General features: G+C 39.5%; 1 protein-coding gene across 1 annotated transcript in view; it reads right to left on the reverse strand.

The window, feature by feature from the left end:
• Positions 771-22923, reverse strand: part of LOC102180841 (multidrug resistance-associated protein 4-like) — a 169069-nt gene continuing 146916 nt past the window's right edge. The window contains exons 28-31 of the mRNA XM_018056301.1: positions 21353-21525; positions 20811-20916; positions 932-1066; positions 771-785 (exon numbers count right to left, since the gene is read on the reverse strand). Of these exons, the coding sequence (XP_017911790.1) occupies positions 771-785; positions 932-1066; positions 20811-20916; positions 21353-21525 (429 nt within the window). The remainder of the gene's footprint in view (positions 786-931; positions 1067-20810; positions 20917-21352; positions 21526-22923) is intronic.

The following is a 22923-nucleotide window of genomic DNA, read 5'->3' on the forward strand; positions in this document are numbered from 1 at the left end:
CATCAAGAGGCTCTTTAGTTACTCTTCACCTTCTGCCATAAGGGTGGTGTCATCTGCATATCTGAGGTTATTAATATTTCTCCTGGCAATCTTGATTCCAGCTTGTGCATCTTCCAGCCCAGCATTTCTCATGATGTACTCTGCATATAAGTTAAATAAGCAGGGTGACAATATCAGCCTTGATGTACTCCTTTTCCTATTTGGAACCAGTCTGTTGTTACTAAAAAGCAGAGACATTACTTTGCCAACAAAGATCCATCTAGTCAAAGCTATGTTTTTTCCAGTAGTCATGTACAAAGTGAGATGGACCATAAAGAAAGCTGAGTGCCAAAGAATTGATGCTTTTGAACTGTGGTGTTGGAGAAGACTCTTGAAAGCCCTTTGGGCTGCAAGGAGTTCCAACCAGTCCATCCTAAAGGAAATCAGTCCTGAATATTCACTGGAAGGACTGATGCTGAAGCTGAAACTCCAATACTTTAGTCACTGATGCGAAGAGCTGACTCATTTGAAAAGACCCTGATGCTTGGAAAGATTGAGGGCAGGAGGAGAAGGAGACGACAGAGGATGAGATGGTTCGATGTCATCGGCAACTCAATGGACATGGGTTTGGGTGGACTCTGGGAGTTGGTGATGGACAGAGAGGCCTGGAGTGCTGCAGTTCATGGGGTCACAGAGAGTCAGACACGACTGAGTGACTGAACTGAACTGACTGACATTGAGAGATATCACACCGACCCCATTACTGCTGCAGACTCTCAACAAACCTGCCTTCAACCTGACAGGTGCTATTAAGACCCAGTCATGAAGCTTAGTCTCTGCACACTTATAATTGAGAAGGGCACAGAGTGGTTGTTACCAGACCCCTGGTGGAGATTGTAAGGAGTAAACCATGAGGAAAAACTTTAATTACAACTCTTTGGGGTGAGCTCACATGTTTTGCTGTTTCAGTGAGGGCAGTGGCTTCAGTCATGCCCAGTTGTTGCACCATCTTGGAAAATGAGCTGTGTTCATCTTTTAGCAAATTATAAGTCCGTCTATATTCTTTCAGTTCCCCTGAATCCAAAACCTGTCAATTAGAAGAAAGAAACCCATTAGTACACAATGTCTTATAAAGGGACAGGAAGGAAAGAATAGAGACATTCTATTTGTGTGGAAGCCTGGCTGGTATTGAAATGATTTTAAATTTATTTTACTAGGTAGACAAAGGTCTAGCCTGACCTTTTATATTATAATTTTATAGGAAAGGGAGAAAATGTAAGTTTTACACTATGATTACTGATACTCAGTAGTCTGTAGCATTTCACGTTTTGCCAAGGGCATTTGGAGTTGTTTTCATTAGTTACTGCTTTTCACTCTTAGACTTTGAGCTTTAAGGGCTATTTATACAGATATCCCTGGGTTGGGAAGATTCCCTGGAGAAGGAAATGGCAACCCACCCTAGTATTCTAGCTTGGGAAATCCCATGGACAGAGGAGCCTGGTGGGCTATAGTCCATGGGTTGCAAAGACTTGGATACTACTGAGTGACTAAACAATAACAACATACAGATATATATAGAGTTGGGAAATATCTTTTTTCTTTTTAAATTGAGGTATAGTTGCTTTACAATGCTGTATCAGTTTCTGCTGCATAACAAAATGAGTCAGCTATATGTACACATATATCCCCTTCCTCTTAGATCTCTCCACTCCTCCATCCCCCCGCCCCGGTCACACAGAGCACCGAGCTGAGTCCCTGTGCTATACAGCAGGTTCCCACTAGCTATCTGTTTTACACATGGTAGTTTACATATGTCAATCCTAATCTCTCAGTTCATCCCACCCTCTGTGTCCACACATCCATTTTCCACATCTGTGTCTCTATTTCTGCCTTGCAAACTGGATCATCTGTACCGCTTTTCTAGATTCCACATAAATGCATTAATATATGATGTATGTTTTTCTCTTTCTGACTTCACTCTGTATGACAGACTCTAGGTCCATTTAGATCTCTAGAACTGACTCAATTTCATTCTTTTTTATCGCTGAGTAACATTCCATTCTATATATACATAAATAGAATTACCATATGACCCAGCATTCCCACTACTAGGCATATAACCTGAGAAAATCATAATTTAAAAAGACACATGTATTTTCAAAGGAATCATTGATGTACGTGTGACCTGGGGAGCCCACTACTGGTCTTGGACCAGAAGTGATTGATTTCTGAATCTCCCCCCTCATTTTTTTCCTTCTATCAGCCTCTGCCCCTCCCAGCTGAAGCTAAAGTAAAGGCTTTGAAGACCAATAAAGCAGTGCTGAAAGACATCCACAGCCACAAAAAAAGATCTGGGCATCAACCACCTTCCAGTAACATAAAACATTGTGACTCAGGAGGCAACCCAAATATCCTTAGAACTTCCCCTAGAAGAAACAAATTTGACCACTACGCCATCATCAAATTCCCTCTCACCAACAATTTAGCCATGAAGAAAACAGAAGACAACAACACAGTAGTATTCATTGTGGAAGTAAGGCCAACAAGCACCAAATTAAACAGGCTGTAGAGCTCTGTGACACTGACGTGGCTAAGGTCAACACCTCGATCTGGCCTGATATAGAAAAAAAGACATAGGTTTGACTGGCTCCTGACTGTGATGTTTTGGATGTTGCCAACAAAATTGGGATCATCTAAAATGAGTCCAGCTGGCTAATTCCAAATATAAAAATTTTCATTAAAAAAAAAAAAAGAAACATGTACCCCAATGTTCACTGCACTATTTACAATAAGGAAGACATGGAAGCAACCTAAATGACCTAAGACAGATGAATGGAGTTAGCAAATACCTTTAAAAAATTTTTTTTAATTTAAAAAATAATTTTTTACTTACTTATTTTTGGTTGTGCTGGTTCTTGATTGCTGCATGAGCTTTTTCTCTAGTTGGGGCAAGTAGGAACTAGTGTCTAGTTGCAGCATGCAGGCTTCTCATTATGATGCCTTCTCTTGTTGCAGAGCATAGGCTCTAGGGCATGCGGGCTCAGCAATTGCAGTTCCCTGGGCTCTAGAGCACAGGCTCAGAAGTTGTGGCACAGGGGCTTAGCTGTTTCAGGGCATATGGGATTTTTCTGGACTAGGGATTGAACCCATGTCCTTTGCATTGAAACATGGATTCTTCACCACTGAGCCACCAGGGGAGCCCATTTATTTATTTGTTTTTAGCTACACTGGGTCTTCATTGCTGTGCTTGGGCTTTTTCTAGTTTTCTGCTAGTTTTCTGCAATCAGGGGCTTCTCTTCACTGTGGTGCATGAGCTTCTCATTGAGGTGGCTTCTTTAATTGCAGAGTACAGGCTTTCAGACTTAGTAGTTGTGGTTCACAGGCTTAGTTGCTCTAGCTGCAACAAGAAATGCTACCTCAATGAGAATCTCACGTATTGCAACAAAGAGTAGCCGTGCAATATTGCTCAGATTCTTTCAAATCAACTTAACAATTAACTTGCTGTCAGTTCACTGCCATTTGATTGTATAATATAAATCTTTTTTTTTTTAATGGCTTCCCTAGTAGCTCAGTTGGTAAAGAATCTGCCTGCAATGCAGGAGACCCCACTCGAGTATTCCTGGGCTTCCATTATGGCTCAGCTGATAAAGAATCCTCCTGAATAAAAATAATAAAGAATCTCTTTGGATAAAATTTAAAAAGTAATTAAGAAATTGAGCTTCCAATTCTAGTGATAAGTACATGGGGGAAGCCCAATCTGAATTGACAAGGATCTGAATCTGTTTTCACAAATTATCTTCCTTCACTTCTTTTTGTTTCTTTCTTCAGTTGCCTGACTTTTAGCCCTTTTATTGTGCACTGATGTGTTTACAAGTGTGTATTAAGTTACTTCAGTCGTGTCTGATGTTTGGGACCTTATGGACTATAGCTTGCCAGGCTCCTCTGTTCATGGGATTATCCAGGCAAAAATACTGGAATGGTTTCCATGTTCTCCTCCAGTGGATCTTCCTGACCCAGGGATCAAACTCACATTTTTTATGTTTCCTGCATTGGCAAGCATGTTCTTTACCACCAGCACTATGTGGGAAGCCCAGAAGTTGAAATTAAAAGGGAGAGGAAGGGGCTCTTAACTCTTCCTTTCTATTTATTAGTAAATTTACTTAATGGTTTTAAAGGGAATAAGAGTCCGAACAATTAACCCCAATGACATAGCTATAAAAAAAGTTCTGATGAGAAGTGGTACTTAGCTCCTCATTTAGGTCATATTTATGTTAGGGAACCGCTGACCAAAACTGCCACCTTAGCCAGGCACTATAATAATCACTCACATGACTTGTCTCCTTGAAACGAAAGGTCCAGATAAGGAATGCTGTGCTGCTGCTGAAAACTAATCATGAAAATTCAGGAGGGACCAAAATGAGAAGGAAAGAGATGGTACATCCTGCCAAACTCCCTGAAACCCTCAAGTTGGAATTCCTTTTGGTTGAGAGATGCATGCACCACCAGAAGGACACTGAGTCAGACCAAATATGAGCAGAGGAAGAGAATTGGCCAAAGACAACCTGAAAACTAACCCCATCACCATAAAATCCAAGAGGGTGAGCCACATTGCAGAGCAATTCTCCTGGGTTCCCTTACCCTGCTGCTCTCTGCCTTGGCTCCCCTTCCCAATAAAGCCTTTTGTTTTATTTGCACATGTGTATCTTCAGACAATTCATTTCAGAATGTCAGATAAGAGCCTATTCTTGGGCTCTGGAAGGGACCCCCTTCCTGCAACATGTAAATATAAATGTATCTTAAGAGAATACATGAAAACTCTCAACAAGACAAAGCCTTTTTTTTTTTTTTTCCATATCCAGGTACTGCAGTTATTCCACCCATGGTGTTTCATTGGAAATATTTATTAAATTTCATAAAGGCCATTTTTCCTGTTAATCTTTTGTTCACTACTGTCAATCATTGATAAGGGCAGCTTTCTCAAAAGAGTTCAAGAATAACTGAATCTATCACATCCACATAACATTGGATTGACCAAAAAGATCGTTTGAGTTTTTCCATAAGATGTTTTAAAAAACCTAAGCAATTTTTTTTGCCAACCTGATAATTTAAGCATCCTATAATTTGGCATGCCAATTTAGATGCCCTAAATGTGTAGTTTTCCTTAAGCATAGCATCACAGAACAAAAATACTCCTCCTGATGTTGAAGAAAAAAAAAATGCAATCTTAAAACACAGGATGCCAGAAACATATGGTCAATAAATCTCTGAAAGAGAAAGCAAGAATATATAATATAACGGAGAAAAGACAGTCTGTTTAGCAAGTGGTGCTGGGAAAGCTAGACAGCTACATGGAAATCAATGAAACACATTCAAAATTATTTAGAGATTTTAATAAAAGATATGACACTACAAAACTCCATTCTCTGACATAAATTGAAGTAATATTTTATTAGATCAGTCTTCCGAGGCAAAGGAAATAAAAACAAAAACAAACAAGAGACCTAATTACACTTAAAAGTTTTTGGTAGATATGTTCCTAAGTATTTTATTCTTTTTGTTGCAATGGTGAATGGAATTTTTTCCTTAATTTCTTTTTCTACTTTCTCATTATTCGTGTATAGGAATGCAAGGGATTTCTGTGTGTTGATTTTATATCCTGCAACTTTACTATATTCATTGATTAGCTCTAGTAATTTTCTGGTGGAGTCTTTAGGGTTTTCCATGTAGAGGATCATGTCATCTGCAAACAGTGAGAGTTTTACTTCTTCTTTTCCAATTTGGATTCCTTTTATTTCTTTTTCTGCTCTAATTGCTGTGGCCAAAACTTCCAGAACTATGTTGAATAGTAGCGGTGAAAGTGGACACCCTTGTCTTGTTCCTGACTTTAGCGGAAATGCTTTCAATTTTTCACCATTGAGGATAATGTTTGCTGTGGGTTTGTCATAGATAGCTTTTATTATGTTGAGGTATGTTCCTTCTATTCCTGCTTTCTGGAGAGTTTTTATCATAAATGGATGTTGAATTTTGTCAAAGGCCTTCTCTGCATCTATTGAGATAATCATATGGTTTTTATTTTTCAGTTTGTTAATGTGGTGAATTACATTGATTGATTTGCGGATATTGAAGAATCCTTGCATCCCTGGGATAAAGCCCACTTGGTCATGGTGTATGATCTTTTTAATGTGTTGTTGGATTCTGACTGCTAGAATTTTGTTGAGGATTTTTGCATCTATGTTCACATACGGATGGCTAACAAACACATGAAAAGATGCTCAACATCACTCATTATTAGAGAAATGCAAATCAAAACCACAATGAGGTACCACTTCACACCAGTCAGAATGGCTGCGATCCAAAAATCTGAAAGCAATAAATGCTGGAGAGGGTGTGGAGAAAAGGGAACCCTCCTACACTGTTGGTGGGAATGCAAACTAGTACAGCCACTATGGAGAACAGTGTGGAGATTCCTTAAAAAATTGCAAATAGAACTACCTTATGACCCAGCAATCCCACTGCTGGGCATACACACCGAAGAAACCAGAATTGAAAGAGACACATGTACCCCAATGTTCATCGCAGCACTGTTTATAATAGCTAGGACATGGAAACAACCTAGATGTCCATCAGCAGATGAATGGATAAGAAAGCTGTGGTACATATACACAATGGAGTATTACTCAGCCATTAAAAAGAATACATTTGAATCAGTTCTGATGAGATGGATGAAACTGGAGCCGATTATACAGAGTGAAGTAAGCCAGAAAGAAAAACACCAATACAATATACTAACACATATATATGGAATTTAGGAAGATGGCAATGACGACCCTGTATGCAAGACAGGGAAAGAGACACAGATGTGTATAATGGACTTTTGGACTCAGAGGGAGAGGGAGAGGGTGGGATGATTTGGGAGAATGGCATTGTAACATGTATACTATCATGTAAGAATCGAATCGCCAGTCTATGTCTGATGCAGGATACAGCATGCTTGGAGCTGGTGCATGGGGATGACCCAGAGAGGTGTTATGGGGAGGGAGGTGGGAGGGGGGTTCATGTTTGGGAACGCATGTAAGAATTAAAGATTTTAAAATTTAAAAAAAATAAAAAATAAAACATTTTAAATCTTAAAAAAAAATAAAAAATAAAAAAAAAAATAAAAGTTTTTGCACAGCAAAGGAAACCACCAACAAAATGAAAAGATAACCTATGGAATGAGATAAAGTATTTAAAAATTATATGACTGACAATGGCTTAATTTCCAAAATGTATAAACACATCATACAACTCGATATCAAAAATATGAACTTCCCTGGTGTCTCAGATGGTGAAAGCATCTGCCTACAATGCAGGAGACCTGGGTTCAGTCCCTGGGTCGGGATGATCCCCTGGAGAAGGAAATGGCAACCCACTCCATTACTCTTGCCTGGAAAATCCCACGGACGGAGGAGGCTGGTAGGCTATAGTCCATGGGATCGCAAAGAGTCAGACACGACTGAGCAACTTCACTTCACTTCGCTTGACTTTCAATTAAAAAAATGAGCAGAAGACCAAAAGAGACATTTCTGCAAAGAAGACATTCTGATAGCCAAAGGTACACGAAAAGATAATATTTATCACTAAGTATTAGAGAAATGCTAATTAAAACCATAATGAAGTATCACCTCACATTGATTAGAACAACATCAGACAGTTTACAAATAATAAATGCTGGAGAGGGTGTGCAGAAAAGGGAACCTTCCTACACTGTTAGTGGGAATGTAAATTGTGTACTCCCTGTGGAAAACAGTAAGTATGCTCAGTCATGTCCAACTCTTTGCAATCCCGTGGATGTAGCCCACCAGGCTCCTCTGTCTATTGGATCTCACAGGCAAGAATACTGGAGAGAGTTGCCATTTCCTCCTCTGTGTATCTTCTTGACCCAGGGGTGGAACCTGAGTCTCCTGCATTGGCAGGCAGATTCTTTATCAATGAGCCACTGAGGAAGCCCATGGAAAAAAGTATAGAGATTTCTTAAGAAATGAAAAATAGAGCTATCATATGATCCAGCAAATCCACCCCTGGGTATATATCTAAAAAGACAAAAGGCCTTATTCAAAAAAATGTCACACACCCCAGTGTTCATAGCAGCATTGTTTACAATAGCCAAGACATGGAAACAACCCAAGGGTCCAACAACAGATTACTGGTTTAAGAAAATGTGGTATACATACATGATATAGTATTATTCCACTATAAAAAATTAAATATTGCCATCTTCATCAATATAAATCAGTCTAGAGAACCTCATACTAAGAAAGGCAGACAGAGAAAGACAAGCATGATATCGTTTACACATGGAATCTAAAAAATAATATAAATGAATCTGTATGCAAAACAGAAACAGACTAAAAAAATTTTTAATTAAAAAGAAGAAACAGACTCATGGATATAGAAAACAGACTTATGGTTACCAAAAAGGAAAAGGAGTGGGCATATAAATTAGAAGTGTGGGATCAACTGATACAAAATACAATACACGGAATAAGATAATCAGAAACAGTTTACTCTGTAACACAGGGAACTACATCCATTATCCTATAATAACCTATAATGAAAAACAATCCTCCCAAAATATAGATGATATTAGCACATATATAACTGAAACACTTTCCTGTACACCTGAAACTAAAACAATATTGCAAATCAACTCCACTTCAATTAAAAAATAAAAGAGTAAAACATGGCCAAAACACATCTAAGGAAAACTTAAGTAAACGTTCATTAATTTCTGAATTTATTCAGCAAACATTTCTTGCATATTTAACTGCATCCCTGTCATTATGCTAGATGCTTGAGAAGAGGCAAACACACAAGTAAGTCACAAACTCTGCCTTTAGAAAGCCTATACTAAAAGGAGAGAGAGAAGAAATCTTCAAGTGTCTATAATGTAAAAAAAAAAAAAAAGCACAAGGAGTTTAGTAGCAGAAGAGACGGTTTCTGTCCAGAGGTTGTGAGGACAAGCTTCAAAAGAGGAGAGAGGGCAGGGCCTTGAAGAATGGATAGACATGAACATGAGAAACAGAAGTTGGTGGGTGGACAGTCATCATTCCAGACACAGAGAACAACATGGACCACGAGGGCTGGAGATGAGCCTGGCAGCTCCTTAAGGGCAGGGTTACGTGGTTTCCCTTATTCCCTGATGCATCTCACAGCCCTGGCATTGTGCATGATAGGTACACAGTACATTCTGTTAAATACAAAGGAAACTAAATTCAGGGCATGAGTGGTTGAGTACCCAAAGGTGTAGTGTGTCAAGACCATAGTGTGAGATCAAGGAGAGACTGACTCTAGCTGGAATGGGAACCAGCTAAAGTAGTGGGATACAGGAATGACAGGGTTAGGGGTGTGGACAGGGTTAGGGGTGTGGACATATTCCACATAGTGACAAGTAGTGTGGGGACATAAGCTCTGAGTGTCAAACCTCTGTTTCTGGCTGCCAAGTGACACAGGGACATTTGTCTAAACTGGAAGGTGGGTCCCTCATTGATAAAATGAGTACCTATGATTTTTTCAGTGACTGGATAATGTGGCAGGTATTAACTCAAATTCCTTTCTTAGGTTTGAAATAACAAATCATTCTCACTTAGAGAATAATGAAGGGTCACAGTCACCTCCATAGCCACTTTCCCAAAGCTGCTGCTTTTGCATATAAGTGACTCCCCCCCACCACCAATTAAGTATTTCTTCTATCTCCCTGTTAATTATCTTTCCCTCTGAAAACCTGAATAAAATCTCTTGGCATGTTTCTGAAGGAACCTTTCTCTTCTGAAATGTCCCAACTCTGTAGCCATGTAAGCTTACAATAGAAGAGTTAAATGAAGGTAAAAAACAAAATTTAAGCAAAATTCTAGTTGTTTCTGTGCTTTTCAGGTGAGTATATTACAACAGTTTCTGGTTTTCATATCTCTAGGAAAAACTCTACTTAAAGATTTGAATTGAGGAAGAAAGGCAAAGAACATAAAACCATAAGATTGCATATGAACAGAAGAGAAGGAATCTTGAGTTTCCACATCATGCTTTTTGGTTCTTCAGTATTCACTTCCAGATAATTTTCTAACTGTAGACAGTGAAAATGTTGAATGCGCACAGCAATAAGGTTAGAGAAAATGTGGATTGTCATGTGCTTTCTTTGCTTATACTACCAGGGAGAATCCAGGTGATATAATGATGGCAGTGTGCAGGGACTGGTGGGAACAGCTATGCTATTGACTGAAGAGAAAATAGGCCACAAGCAACCAGCTAATCCTAAACAGCACAAGAGGAAGCCATATTTAATGCAGAAATAGTGGTGAATATTAGAGAGAAACAGAATTCCCAGTTTGCCTATGCGTCTGCATTGTTTAGAGACAGGGGAGCAAATGAGGACCATAAAATGAGCTGTCATTATGACTGCATCATGTTTAATATAGTTAAAATTGAGAGAACATCTTTGTAAAATAAAATTTATGGCCTAACACTTGGCGCTTAATGAACCCAAACTGGGTAAATCCCTTTGGAGAGCCAACATATAAACAGAGTTATTAACAAGGTCACAGTTGTTTCCCAACAAACATTTTTTATTTACTCAACAGTAAACAAAACCATATTGTTCTATTTTTGTGCACAGAAGTATTCACCTGTGCAACAAAATATGATTATTACACCTTTAGCACTTGTAATGACAGGACTTTAGGATGACAGCATTGTTGGTTATCCCCTTCAACAGCATCTGTCTCTTCCTCAGCCCCTCCCTGAGGCCAGCTGCCCACCCTCTGAAGCTTTAGATTTTGCAGGAGATTGACTCATCTTTATGTCCCTAAATCTTTCAGAACAGAAAGCTTTCCAGAAAGGAAACAGGTACAAGAATCCCTCTGAGATATCGTGGGTTCAATTCCAGACCACCACAATAAACTGAGTCACATGAATGTTCTGGCTTCCCAGGGCATATAGACATCATGTTTATACTATAATGTAGCCTAGCAAGTGTGCAGTAGCATTACATCTGAAAAAAAAATCAATGTATAGGTCTTAATTTAAAAATAATTTACTGCTGTGACTTCTCTGGAGGTCCAGTGTTATAGGACTCCACACTCCTAATGCAAGGGGCATGGGTTTGATCCCTGGTCAGGGAACTAAGATCCCATATGCTGCAGGGCACAATCAATCAATCAGTAAATAATTTACTGCTAAAAAAACACTAACCATACTCAGAGCTTTTAGCAAGTCACAGTAATAACATCAAAGATCACTGATCACAAATTACCATAACAAATGTAATGATAGTGAAAAAGTTTGAAATAGTGTGAGAAATACCAAAATATGACACAGAGAATGGAGTACACAAATACTGTTGGAAAAATGACACTCATAGACTTGCTCAACACAGGGTTGTGACAAACTTTCAATTTGTTAAAAAAAAAAAAGCAATATCTGCAAAGCACAATAAAGCAAAGTATGACTATATTTCTAAAGAAAGCATGAGAAAAAATTGCCTCACCTCAAAAATCAAAGATTTGAGAAAAGAAATTATTTATAGTGTTTTTGCCTAATTGGAAGTCAACTGGTAATTAGAAGCTCTAGAACAAAATACAAGGTTTACACCTGGGGTTGATGACGCACAAAGGACAATTCCCTAACTCTGAAGCTGGGGACTGATTGTATGTCTCCTGTGTCCCCTGAAGTCTAATCCTGTTGTTCCTACCAGAGAAGTCAGCAACCACAACCAGGTGGGAGCAAAATGTAAACAAGGGGCCAAGTTTACATCTCCTGGCTGGACCTCCCTGTGACATCACTGATGATCTAAAGCTATTAGTCTTAAACCGAAGGTCTCCCAACATAGGAGTGGGAAGGGCAGCTCCATAGGCAAGGTCCATCACGAAAAACAAGGTCAGTCATCACAAAGGTGACAGGCTCCAAAGAGAACCCTTACATTTCCCTTCTCCCTCCATCCTCCCCATTCACCCAGACGCTCAGTCTCCACGCCCAGAAACCAGCATCAACTCTTCTCTGTCCTCAGGTCCCATGTTCAATCTATCATACAGTCTATTTTGCTCCACTTCCTTATCCATCCCTAATCCACCCATTTCCACTGCTAGTACCTTAGTCTAAGCCACTAACAGTCAAGAAAGAAGGCTCAGTTGTAAGAGAGAGTGAACCCTGCAGCTGGAGGACTGAATGACCATCAGCATGGTTTTAGCTATATAAAGGCAAAAGAGAGAGCAGAGTGGGACAAAACCAGAAAGGTGGGGAAGGTCCAGGCTATTGCTTTGCTAAACCACATTAAGGACTTATTGAAAGACACTGACCAAGGGAGAAAATTTTGAGGTTATAGAAATTTACCAAGAGATACAGGTAAGTAAAGCATTAAACAAATCTGCATATTTTGATGATGGCAACAAAGCTGACTGGTTCACATCTGTGGATCAGGTGCTAAGGGATAAGACGTGACTAGCTCACAAGACTGCCAGATTTTGTCCTTCCTTGTTTTTCCCTAACTGATCATATATTCCAAGGTGACAGTTTACTTCTAAGAAGGTGAAGGTGAAGTCACTCAGTCGTGTACGACTCTTTGCGACCCCATGGACTGTAACCTACTAGGCTTCTCCGTCCATGGGATTATCCAGGCAAGAATACTGGAGTGGATTGCCATTTCCTTCTCCAAGGGATCTTCCCGACCCAGGGATTGAACCCGGGTCTCCCGCATTGGAGGCAGACGACTTGCTTTCATTATTATAAATGCTGTAATGCCAAAAAACAAAAGTAATTCTCTATGATACATTTAAGAGCAAAAAATTTACTTGAACAGACTCCTAACTGATCTGGAAGTCAAGTCATCTTTGTCCTGCTGCCTCTAGAGCCTTACAAAGGGCTTGAAACAGGTAAGTTTCACAGCATCATTTTTTATTTTGGAAAAAATGCTTTGGGGACAGTTTGTGAAATACAATGCTGAGAGATATGAACAAAAAAGGGACAGATAAAAAGTAGAAATAAAACATCACTTTTCCAATTAGCACTCAGTAGTACTCTTCAAGAAAATTGGAGATATCGAAAGAACATTTCATGCAAGGATGAGCATGAAAAGGACAGAAACTGTAAAGGCTTACCAGAGGCAGAAGAAAATAAGAAGAGATGGCAAAAATACAATGAAGAGCCATACATAAAGGTCTTGATGACCCAGATAACCATGATGGTGTGGTCACTCACCAAGAGCCAGACATCCTCAAGTGTGAAGTCAAGTGGGCCTTAAGAAGCATTACTACCAACAAAGCTAGTGGAAATGATGGAATTCTAGCTAAGATATTTCAAATCCTAAAAGATAATGCTGTTAAAGTGCTGCAGTCAATATGTCAGCAAATTTGGAAAACTCAGCAATGGAAACAGGACTGGAAAAGGTCAGTGTTCACTCCAATCCCAAAGAAGGGCAATGCCAAAGAATGTCGAACTACCGCACAATTCACTTCATACCTAGTAAGTTTATACTCAAAATCCTTCAAGCTAGAATTCAGTAGTACTTGAATGAAGAACTTCCAGATGTACAATCTGGATTTAGAAAAGGCAGAGAAACCAGAGGTCAAATTGCCAACATTTGTTGGATAATAGAGAAAGCAAGAGAATTTCAGAACATCTACCTCTACTTCATTGACTATGCTAAAGCCTTTGACTGGGTGGATCTAAACAAACTGGATCTTGTTCTGATGGGTGGGGCCATGCTCAATATATCTTTGATCCAATTTTCTGTTGAAGGGTGGGGATTTAATCCAAATTTCTGCTTCCTCCTCAGTCTCTCCCATTCAGAAGCTTCCATAAGCCTCTTATCCTTTTCCATCAGAGGACAGACAGACTACAAACCACAATCACAGAAAACTAACCAATTTGATCACATGGACCACAGCCCTGTCTAACTCAATGAAACTATGAGCCATGCTGTGTAGGGCCACCCAAGGCAGACAGGTCATGGTGAAGAGTTCTGACAAAACGTGGTCCACTAGAGAAGGGAATGGCAAAATACTTCAGTATTTTTGCCTTGAGAACCCCATGAACTGTATGAAAAGGCAAAAAGATAGGACACTGAAAGATGAACTCCCTAGGTTGGTAGGTCCCCAATATGCTACTGGAGATTAGTGGAGAACTAACTCCAGAAAGAATGAAGAGACCGAGCCAAAGCAAAAACCACACCAAGTTGTGGATGTAATTGCTGATGGAAGTAAAGTCCAATGCTGTAAAGAACAATATTGCATAGGAACCTGGAATGTTAGGTCCATGAATCAAGGCAAATTGGAAGTGGTCAAACAGGAGATGGCAAGAATGAACACCAACATTTTAGGAATCAGCGAACTAAAATGGACTGGAATAGATGAATTTAATTCAGGTGACCATTATATTTACTACTGTGGGCAAGAATGCCTTAGAAGAAATGGAGTAGCCATCATAGTCAAAAAAACAGTCTGAAATGTAGTTCTTGGATGCAGTCTCAAAAATGACAGATTGATCTCTGTTCCTTTCCAAGGAAAACTGTTCAAAATCACAGTAATCCAAGTCTATGCCCCAACCAATAATGCTTAAGAAGCTGAAGTTGAATGGTTCTATGAAGACTTACAAGACCTTTTACACCCCAAAAAGATGTCCTTTTCATTATAGGGGACTGGAATGCAAAAGTAGGAAGTCAAGAAATACCTGGAGTAACAGGCAAATTTGGCTTTGGAGGACAAAAGCAGGGCAAAGTCTAACAGAGTTTTGCCAAGAGACTGCACTGATCATAGAAAACACCCTCCTCCAACAACACAAGAGAAGAGTCTACACATGGACAACACCAGATGGTTAATACCAAAATCAGATTGATTATATTATTTGCAGCCAAAGATGGACAAGCTCTATACATTAAGCAAAAACAAGATTGGGAACTGACTATGGCTCAGATCATGAAATCCTTATTGCCAAATTCAGACTTAAATTGAAGAAAGTGGGGAAAATCACTACACCATTCAGGTAAGAACTAAATCAAATTCCTTACAACTATACAGTGGAAGTGACAAACAGACTTAAGGGATTAGATCTGATAGACAGAGTTCCTGAAGACCTATGGACAGAGGTTCGTCACACTGTACATGAGGCAGTGATCAATGCCATCCTCAAGAAAAAGAAATGCAGAAAGGCAAAACACTTGTCTAAGGAGGCCTTACAAACAGCTATGAAAAGAGGAGAAGTGAAAGGCAAAGGAGAAAAGGAAAGATATACCCATTTGAATGCAGAGTTCCAAAGAATAGCAAGGAGAGATAAGAAAGCCTTCCTCAGTGATCAATGCAAAGAAATAGAGGAAAACAGTAGAATGGGAAAGACTAGAGATCTTTTCAAGAAAATTAGAGATACCAACTGAGACGGCGATGGCACCCCAGTCCAGTACTCTTGCCTGGAAAATCCCATGGATGGAGGACCTAGGTAGGCTGCAGTCCATGGGGTCATGAAGAGTCAGACACAACTGAGCGACTTTCCTTTCACTTTTCACTTTCATGCATTGGAGAAGGAAATGGCAACCCACTCCAGTGTTCTTGCCTGGAGAATCCCAGGGAGAGGGGAGCCTGCTGGGCTGCCACCTATGGGGTCGCACAGAGTTAGACACAACTGAAGCGACTTAGCAGCAGCAGAGATACCAAGGGAACATTTCATGCAAAGGTGGGCACAATAAAGGATAGAAATGGTGTGGATCTAACAGAAGCAGAAGATATTAAGAAGAGATGGCAAGAATACACGGAAGAACTATACAGAAAAGATTTTCATGACCCAGATAATCATGATGGTGTGATCACTCACCTAGAGCCAGACATCCTGGATGTGAAGTCAAGTGGGCCTTAGGAAGCATCACTACGAACAAAGCTAGTGGAGGTGATGGAATTCCAGTAGAGCTATTTCAAATCCTAAAAGATGATGCTGTGAAAATGCTGCACTCAATATGCCAGCAAATTTGGAAAACTCAGCAGTGGCCAAAGGACTGGAAAAGGTCAGTTTTCATTCTAATCCCTAAGAAAGGCAATGCCAAAGAATGCTCAAACTACTGCACAATTGCACTCATCTCACATGCTAGCAAAGTAATGCTCAAAATTCTACAAGCCAGGCTTCAACAGTACATGACCTGTGAATTTTCTTATGCTCAAGCTGGATTTAGAAAAGGCAGAGGACCAGAGATCAAATTGCCAACATCTGTTGGATCATCAAAAAGGAAACATCTATTTCTGCTTTTGACCATGCCAAAGCCTTTGACTGTGTGGATTACAACAACCTGTGGAAAATTCTTCAAGAGGTGGGCATACCAGACCACCTTACATGCCTCCTGAGAAATCTGTATGCAGGTCAAGGAGCAACAGTTAGAATTGGACATGGAACAACAGACTAGTTCCAAATCCAGAAATGAGTCCACCAAGTCTGTATATTATCACCCTGATTATTTAACTTATATGCAGAGTACATCATGAGAAATCCTGGACTAGATAAAGCACAAGCTGGAATAAAGATTTCTGGAAGATACTGCAATAACCTCAGATATGCAGATGACACCACCCTTATGGCAGAAAGTAAAGAAGAACTAAAGAGCCACTTAATGAAAGTGAAAGAGGAGAGTGAAAAAGTTGGCTTAAAGCTCAACATTCAGAAAACTAAGATCATGGCATCTGGTTCCATCACTTCATGGCAAATAAATGGGGAAACAGTGGAAACAGTGGCTGACTTTATTTTTCTGGGCTCCAAAATCACTGCGGATGGTGATTGCAGCCATGAAATGAAAAGATGCTTACTCCTTGGAAGGAATGACCAACCTGGACAGCATATTGAAAAGCAGAGACATTCCTTGGCCAACAATGGTCCATCTAGTAAAAGCTATGGTTTTTCCAGTAGTCACGTATGGATTTGAGAGTTGGACTATAAATAAAGCTGAACACTGAAGAATTGATGCTTTTGAACTGCGGTGTTGGAGAAGACTCTTGACAGTCCCTTGGACAGCAAGGAGATCCAACCAGTCCATCCTAAGGAAATCAGTCCTTGGTGTTCATTAGAAGTACTGATGCTGAAGCTAAAAGTCCAATAATTTGGCCAACTGATACGAAGAACTGACTCACTGGAAATTACCCTGATGCTGGGAAAGACTGAAGGTGGGAGGAGAAGGGGATGACAGAGGATGAGATGGTTGGATGGCATCACCACCTCAATGGACATGAGTCTGAGTAAACTCCAGAAGTTAGTGATATACAGGAAGGCCTGGCGTGCTGCAGCCCATGGAGTCACAAAGAGTCAGACATGACTGAGTGACTGAACCGAATTGAACTGAATCACAACAAACAGTGGAAACTTCTTTAAGAGATGGGAATACCAGAAATCCTTACCTTCCTTCTGAGAAATCTGTACCCAATATAAGAAGGAACAGTTAGAACTGGACATGGAACAATGGACTGGTTCAAAATTGGGAAAGGAGTATGATAAGGATGCATATTGTCACTCTGTTTGTCTTACTTATATGCAGAGTTGAGTTCAGTTCAATCGCTCAGTCTTGTCTGCCTCTTTGTAACCCCATGTTCTGCAGCATGCCAGGCTTCCATATCCATCACCAATCCCCAGAGCTTGCTCAAATTCATGTCTATCGAGTCAGTGATGCCATCCAGCCATCTCATCCTCTGTCATCCCATTCTCCTCCTGCCTTCAATCATTCCCAGCATTAGGGTCTTTTCAAATAAGTCAGCTCTTTGCATCATGTGGCCAAAGTACTGGAGCTTCAACTCCAGCATCAGCCCTCCCAATGAATATTCAGGATTGATTCCTTTAGGATTCATGGGTTTGATCTCCTTGCAGCCCAAGGGATTCTCAAAAGACTTCTCCAACTTCGCAGTTCAAAACATCAATTCTTTGGTATTTAGCTTTCTTTATAGTCCAACTCTCACATCCATACATGACTACTGGAAAAACCATAACTTTGACTAGACCGACCTTTGTCGGCAAAGCAATGTCTCTGCTTTTTAATCTTCTGTATAGTTTGATCACAACTTTTCTTCCAAGGAGCAAGCGTCTTTTAATTTAATATACAGAGTACATTATGTGAAATGCTGGGCTGGATGAATTAAAAGCTGGAGTCAAGATTGTCGGGAGAAATATCAACAACCTCAGATATGCAGATAATACTACTCTAAGGGCAGAAAGCAAAGGGGAACTCCAGAGCCTCCTGATAAGGGTGAAGGCAGAGAATGAAAAGTCTGGCTTAAAACTCAGCATTAAAAGAACTAATATCATGGCATGTGGTCCCAGCACTTCATGCCATAAGAGGGGAAAAATTGGAAGCAGTTACAGATTTTCTCTTCTTGGGCTCTAAAATCACTGTGGATGGTGACTGCAGCCATGAAATCAGAAGATGCTTGCTTATCGGAAGGAATGCTATGATAAACCTAGACAGCGAATTTAAAAGAAGAGACATTACTTTGCTGACAAAGATCTGTCTAGTCAAATCTATGATTTTTCCAGTAGTCATGTATGGATGTGAGGGTTGAAACATAAAGCAGGCTGAATGCCAAAGAATTGATGCTTTTGATCTGTGGTGCTAGAGAAAACTCTAGAGTTCCTTGAACAACAAGGACATCAAAGCAGTCAATCTTAAGGGAAATCAACCCTGAATAATCCTCATTGGAAGGACTGATGCTGAAGCTGAGACTCTAATACTTTGTCCACCTGATGTGAATAGTTGACTTGTTGGAAAAGACCCTGACGCTGGGAAAAATTGAAGGCAAAAGGAAAAGAGGATGAGATGGTTGGATGGCATCACTGACTCAATGGAAATGAACTTGGGTGAATTCTAGGAGATGGCGAAGGACAGGGAAGCCTGGTATGCTGCAGTCCATGGGGTTGTAAAGAGCTGGACATGACTTAGTAACTAAACAATAGCAATAAAAAGTGGGGGACTAAGAATGTCCAATGATAAGCAACATTTCTGGAATTTAAGACTCATTGTCCTGCAATGTCTTAGAATATCACCTGGTCCCTCATGAAAGTCAGTAGGTGGAACCTGCTTCCTACCATGATGTTTCAGTCTGGATGACTAACACACTGCTTGGAGCCCAGCACATCCTTTTGGTTGAGGATGCCCCACTCCTGTTATCTGTCTCCAGAATTCACTCCCCTGAACAACGCGCTCAGGGGAGTAAGGCTACAGGCACTGCCTCAGTGTTGACAGTCTGGTATCTACTTAGTGTCCCTATTGATGATCCCACCTGACAATGCATGGGAAGTAGGGTAGGTGGTGATATTCCAGAAAGTGCCCAAGAAGTCAAAGAGACAGCTCCATTATCACTGGCTATAAGGACATGTGGGTATTACTGATCATGTATTACTGACTATTGCCTGTTTAGTAGGGACCATCAAAATCACAGTTAACTCCATCTCCTGCCTCATATGCATTATGCAGCCTTTTTAAAAAATCTGTCTATTTCATCACTAATCAGTATCAGGATACTGTGGTGTCTCCTGACAGTACTTACCATCCATAAGATGAGTGAAATCACCTCATTGTAACAGACTAGGAGCAAATCTTAAAACACCTTGCACTCCTTGGGATTATATGCAGTCAGAGGGATAATTTCCTTATCTCTTTATGAAGCCACACCCTAACACTTATTGAAACTCAGCAAGCAGCAGAGGGAAAGAACAAAGAGAGAAGATGTAAAAGATAAAGAAAAGGAATAGAGGGAGGAAGGAAGGAAATAAAGTCATGGAAGGAAATATTAGTTTACTAAGGAAGAAAGAGCCAATGAAACCTAGAAGGAAGATACTAGACAGATATCAGAGACCAAAGCTTGGAGCCTGCTGCCTGTGTAGACAGTCCAGATCTATTGTGTAAGAGACTTGCTAGTTGCTTATCTACAGGCTCTCAACCTCTGATCTACCTTTCTTTATATACACTCATATGTGACAGAGAGGCTGAGTTTCTCTAAATCACATTTCAGGGGCACTTTGGCCAGCTGGCCCTTTGTGAGGTTCTGCCAGAAAAAGGTACTAGAGAGAGACTGAAGGTGGGGAGTAGAGGCAGTCTGCTACTCCTTCAGTATCATTGCAGCAGTGGCAACTGACTCCAGCTCCCAGCTTCTATTAGCACATGGAGAATTAGCCTCATTGTGCTTGCTCACAGATATGACCTCTCCTTGGAGGTGGAAGCATCAACCCTTTAAGGCCTCTCCTCTGAGTTCTTAGATCTGGACTGTCCTAGGACAAAGTAGCTGCTTCCTAACATTATTACCACAGCATTTCCTTTCACTTTTCAATTCCTCCAACTCTTATGTAACACATTTCTTTTTTATACCCTTTCTACTGCAATACTTTATATTTCTCACTATATCCTTTTTACTCATGGACTCCCCTTCCATAGCACATGAATGTCCCCAAAACCGAGAAATCCTGCAATCTTACCCAGGAACCTCATGGCAGTCTAAATAAAAGGTTAATTTTTTGGTTAAGTGAATCTAAAAATGTTGAAAAAGCTGTGACACACTGAAAATGAGTCTGTTCTACCACTCTGAAATATGAAGCCATAACTTGGATTTCAAATATTTTCATGGATAGCTATCTAAAACATGAAAATGCAAATAAAATTTAAATATTAAAATATGAAATTACTGGATATATCATTTAATAACACATTCTGAAAGTATAGTTAAATACTTGTTATTATTAGCAATGAGAGAAGAAAGGAAGAGAAAATTAAATTATTGGAGGTTTTATAGGGAAGGCTACATTGAAAAATTGAGCATAAATGGAAAAAACAGAAATTTCACAGGTGAGGGTCTTACCATGATCGATTCACTGTCAATAACGGTGCTCAATCTGTGTGCGATGATCAGTACAGTGCACTGGGCAAATTTCTCAAGGATCTTTTTTTGTATTAATCTATCAGTACTGGAGTCAAAGAAGTTGATTTAGTTCAGTAAAGATAGGAAAAGCAGACTTAAGACTTAAAGATGTCACGATATTTGTATAATGTTCTTTAAAATCAATACTTTAATGCAATCTTTTTCCTAAAAAACTAAGTATAAAAAGTTAACTTGGAAATTTACTATTTTTCATAAAATTAAAGAAAACAGTCTACCCTCAAAATTGCTTTAAACTATCAGGAACTAGATTTAGGAATCTAGCTCTCTTAGAATACCTCATAATATTAACACTGTATAACATTTTTTGGTTTGTTTCTTTGTTTTCTGGAATTAATATTATCAAGAGATATCTTTTGGGTAAAGAGGAGAGCACTTAGAAACTTTTCTCAGTAACACCAAGTGTTTTTCATTTATCACATTTAAAATTTAGGTACCAGGTTTCATGGACCTCAGCCTCATACCTTGGATCCACATTTGATGTGGCTTTATCAATAATCAATATCTGACTTTTCCTGAGAATAGCCCTAGCAAGGCACACCAATTGTCTCTGTCCAACACTCAAGTTCGATCCAAATTCCACTAATTCAGTATCCATTTTATAAGGAAGATCTTCAATGGCTTCTTTAAGTTGTACCTGTGGACATAAAAGAATGGCATTTCCTAAACAGACTACTATTGAAGTAGACAAGACTTTTAGACATTAGAGTTTTGAAGTCCTTGTTATTAATATCTTACATGTACAACCACGTGATGGGAAGAGCTATTTCCAATCAGCACTCACTGACAAAGATGGCAGAGTCAAGTCAGAACAAAAAGATCTCAGCGTACCTTGTCCCTGTCACATGACACCTACCAGAATCTACCACCCCCCACCAAGAGATTAGTTCCAAAAAGTTAAAAATATCTTTATAGTTGAGCTAAGTTTCCTAAAGTACATTTTACATAAGAGTTGGTATACTAAAGGGAAACAAACAAACAAAATTTACAGGAGATATGGTTCTCTTAAAGATATAATCTTATCAGTACTTAACCATTTTGTTAAGGTTTAAATGTTTGAAAAAAAAATTCAAACAATGGCAAACTCCACTGCATACGTTAGTAATCCTAAAGACATTCTTGAAATGGTTCTTTCCCAAATTTAATCCCATAAATGCTAGACAAATCAACAGCATTTTCTTCAATGTCATTAATATCTTAAAGTGAATGAAAACTCATAGAAAACAGGACATAATGAAGCATATTATTTCCTTCAAATTAAGGGTACAGCTGGTATTTATATCATCTATCTTCATAAAATCATTATCATAAGGTTTATATAAAACAAATTTTTAACTGCAAAAGATAAAATTACATTGGGGTTTCATGGGTGACTGACTACAGGGGTCAGTTTAATGAATATTTGTTTTGCAGAAATACTTTAAAACAAGAATCAAATTCTGGCTATGCTGCTGCTGCTAAGTTGCTTCAGTCTGACCCTGTGTGACCCCATAGACAGCAGCCCACAGGCTCCTCTGACCCTGGTCCAGGCAAGAACACTGGAGTGGGTTGCCATTTCCTTCTCCAATGCATGCATGCATGCTAAGTCGCTTCAGTCATATCCAACTCTGTGTGACACCATGGGCAGCAGCCAACCAGGCTCCTCTGTCCATGGGATTCTCTAGGCAAGAATACTGGAGTGGGTTGCCATTTCCTTACTAGAAGCTAAAGAACAAAAAGTAAATACACTTCAAATTAAGAGACCAACAGATTGATGAATAATGGCCAATAAGCAGGGATACAGAATTATAATATTAAATAACAAAATACCAACGGTGAGTGGGCAACATGTTCATGGTATCCTAAATACTGGAGCATGTCTATAAATGGGATCCTAAATTATTCTTCTGATAGAGTCCAATCCCAGCAAAGGGGAATTCTGAGTTAGGATTAAATATGGTTATTCATGTGTTAGCATGAAAGGTACATAAAATATAAAGGGTAAGATTTGGATTGTGATGCAGGTTGTTGGTCTAAAGACTTACATTCTGAATTT

The sequence above is a fragment of the Capra hircus genome, chromosome 12 (genome assembly GCF_001704415.2).
Source record: "Capra hircus breed San Clemente chromosome 12, ASM170441v1, whole genome shotgun sequence".
NCBI classification, from domain to species: Eukaryota; Metazoa; Chordata; class Mammalia; order Artiodactyla; family Bovidae; genus Capra; species Capra hircus.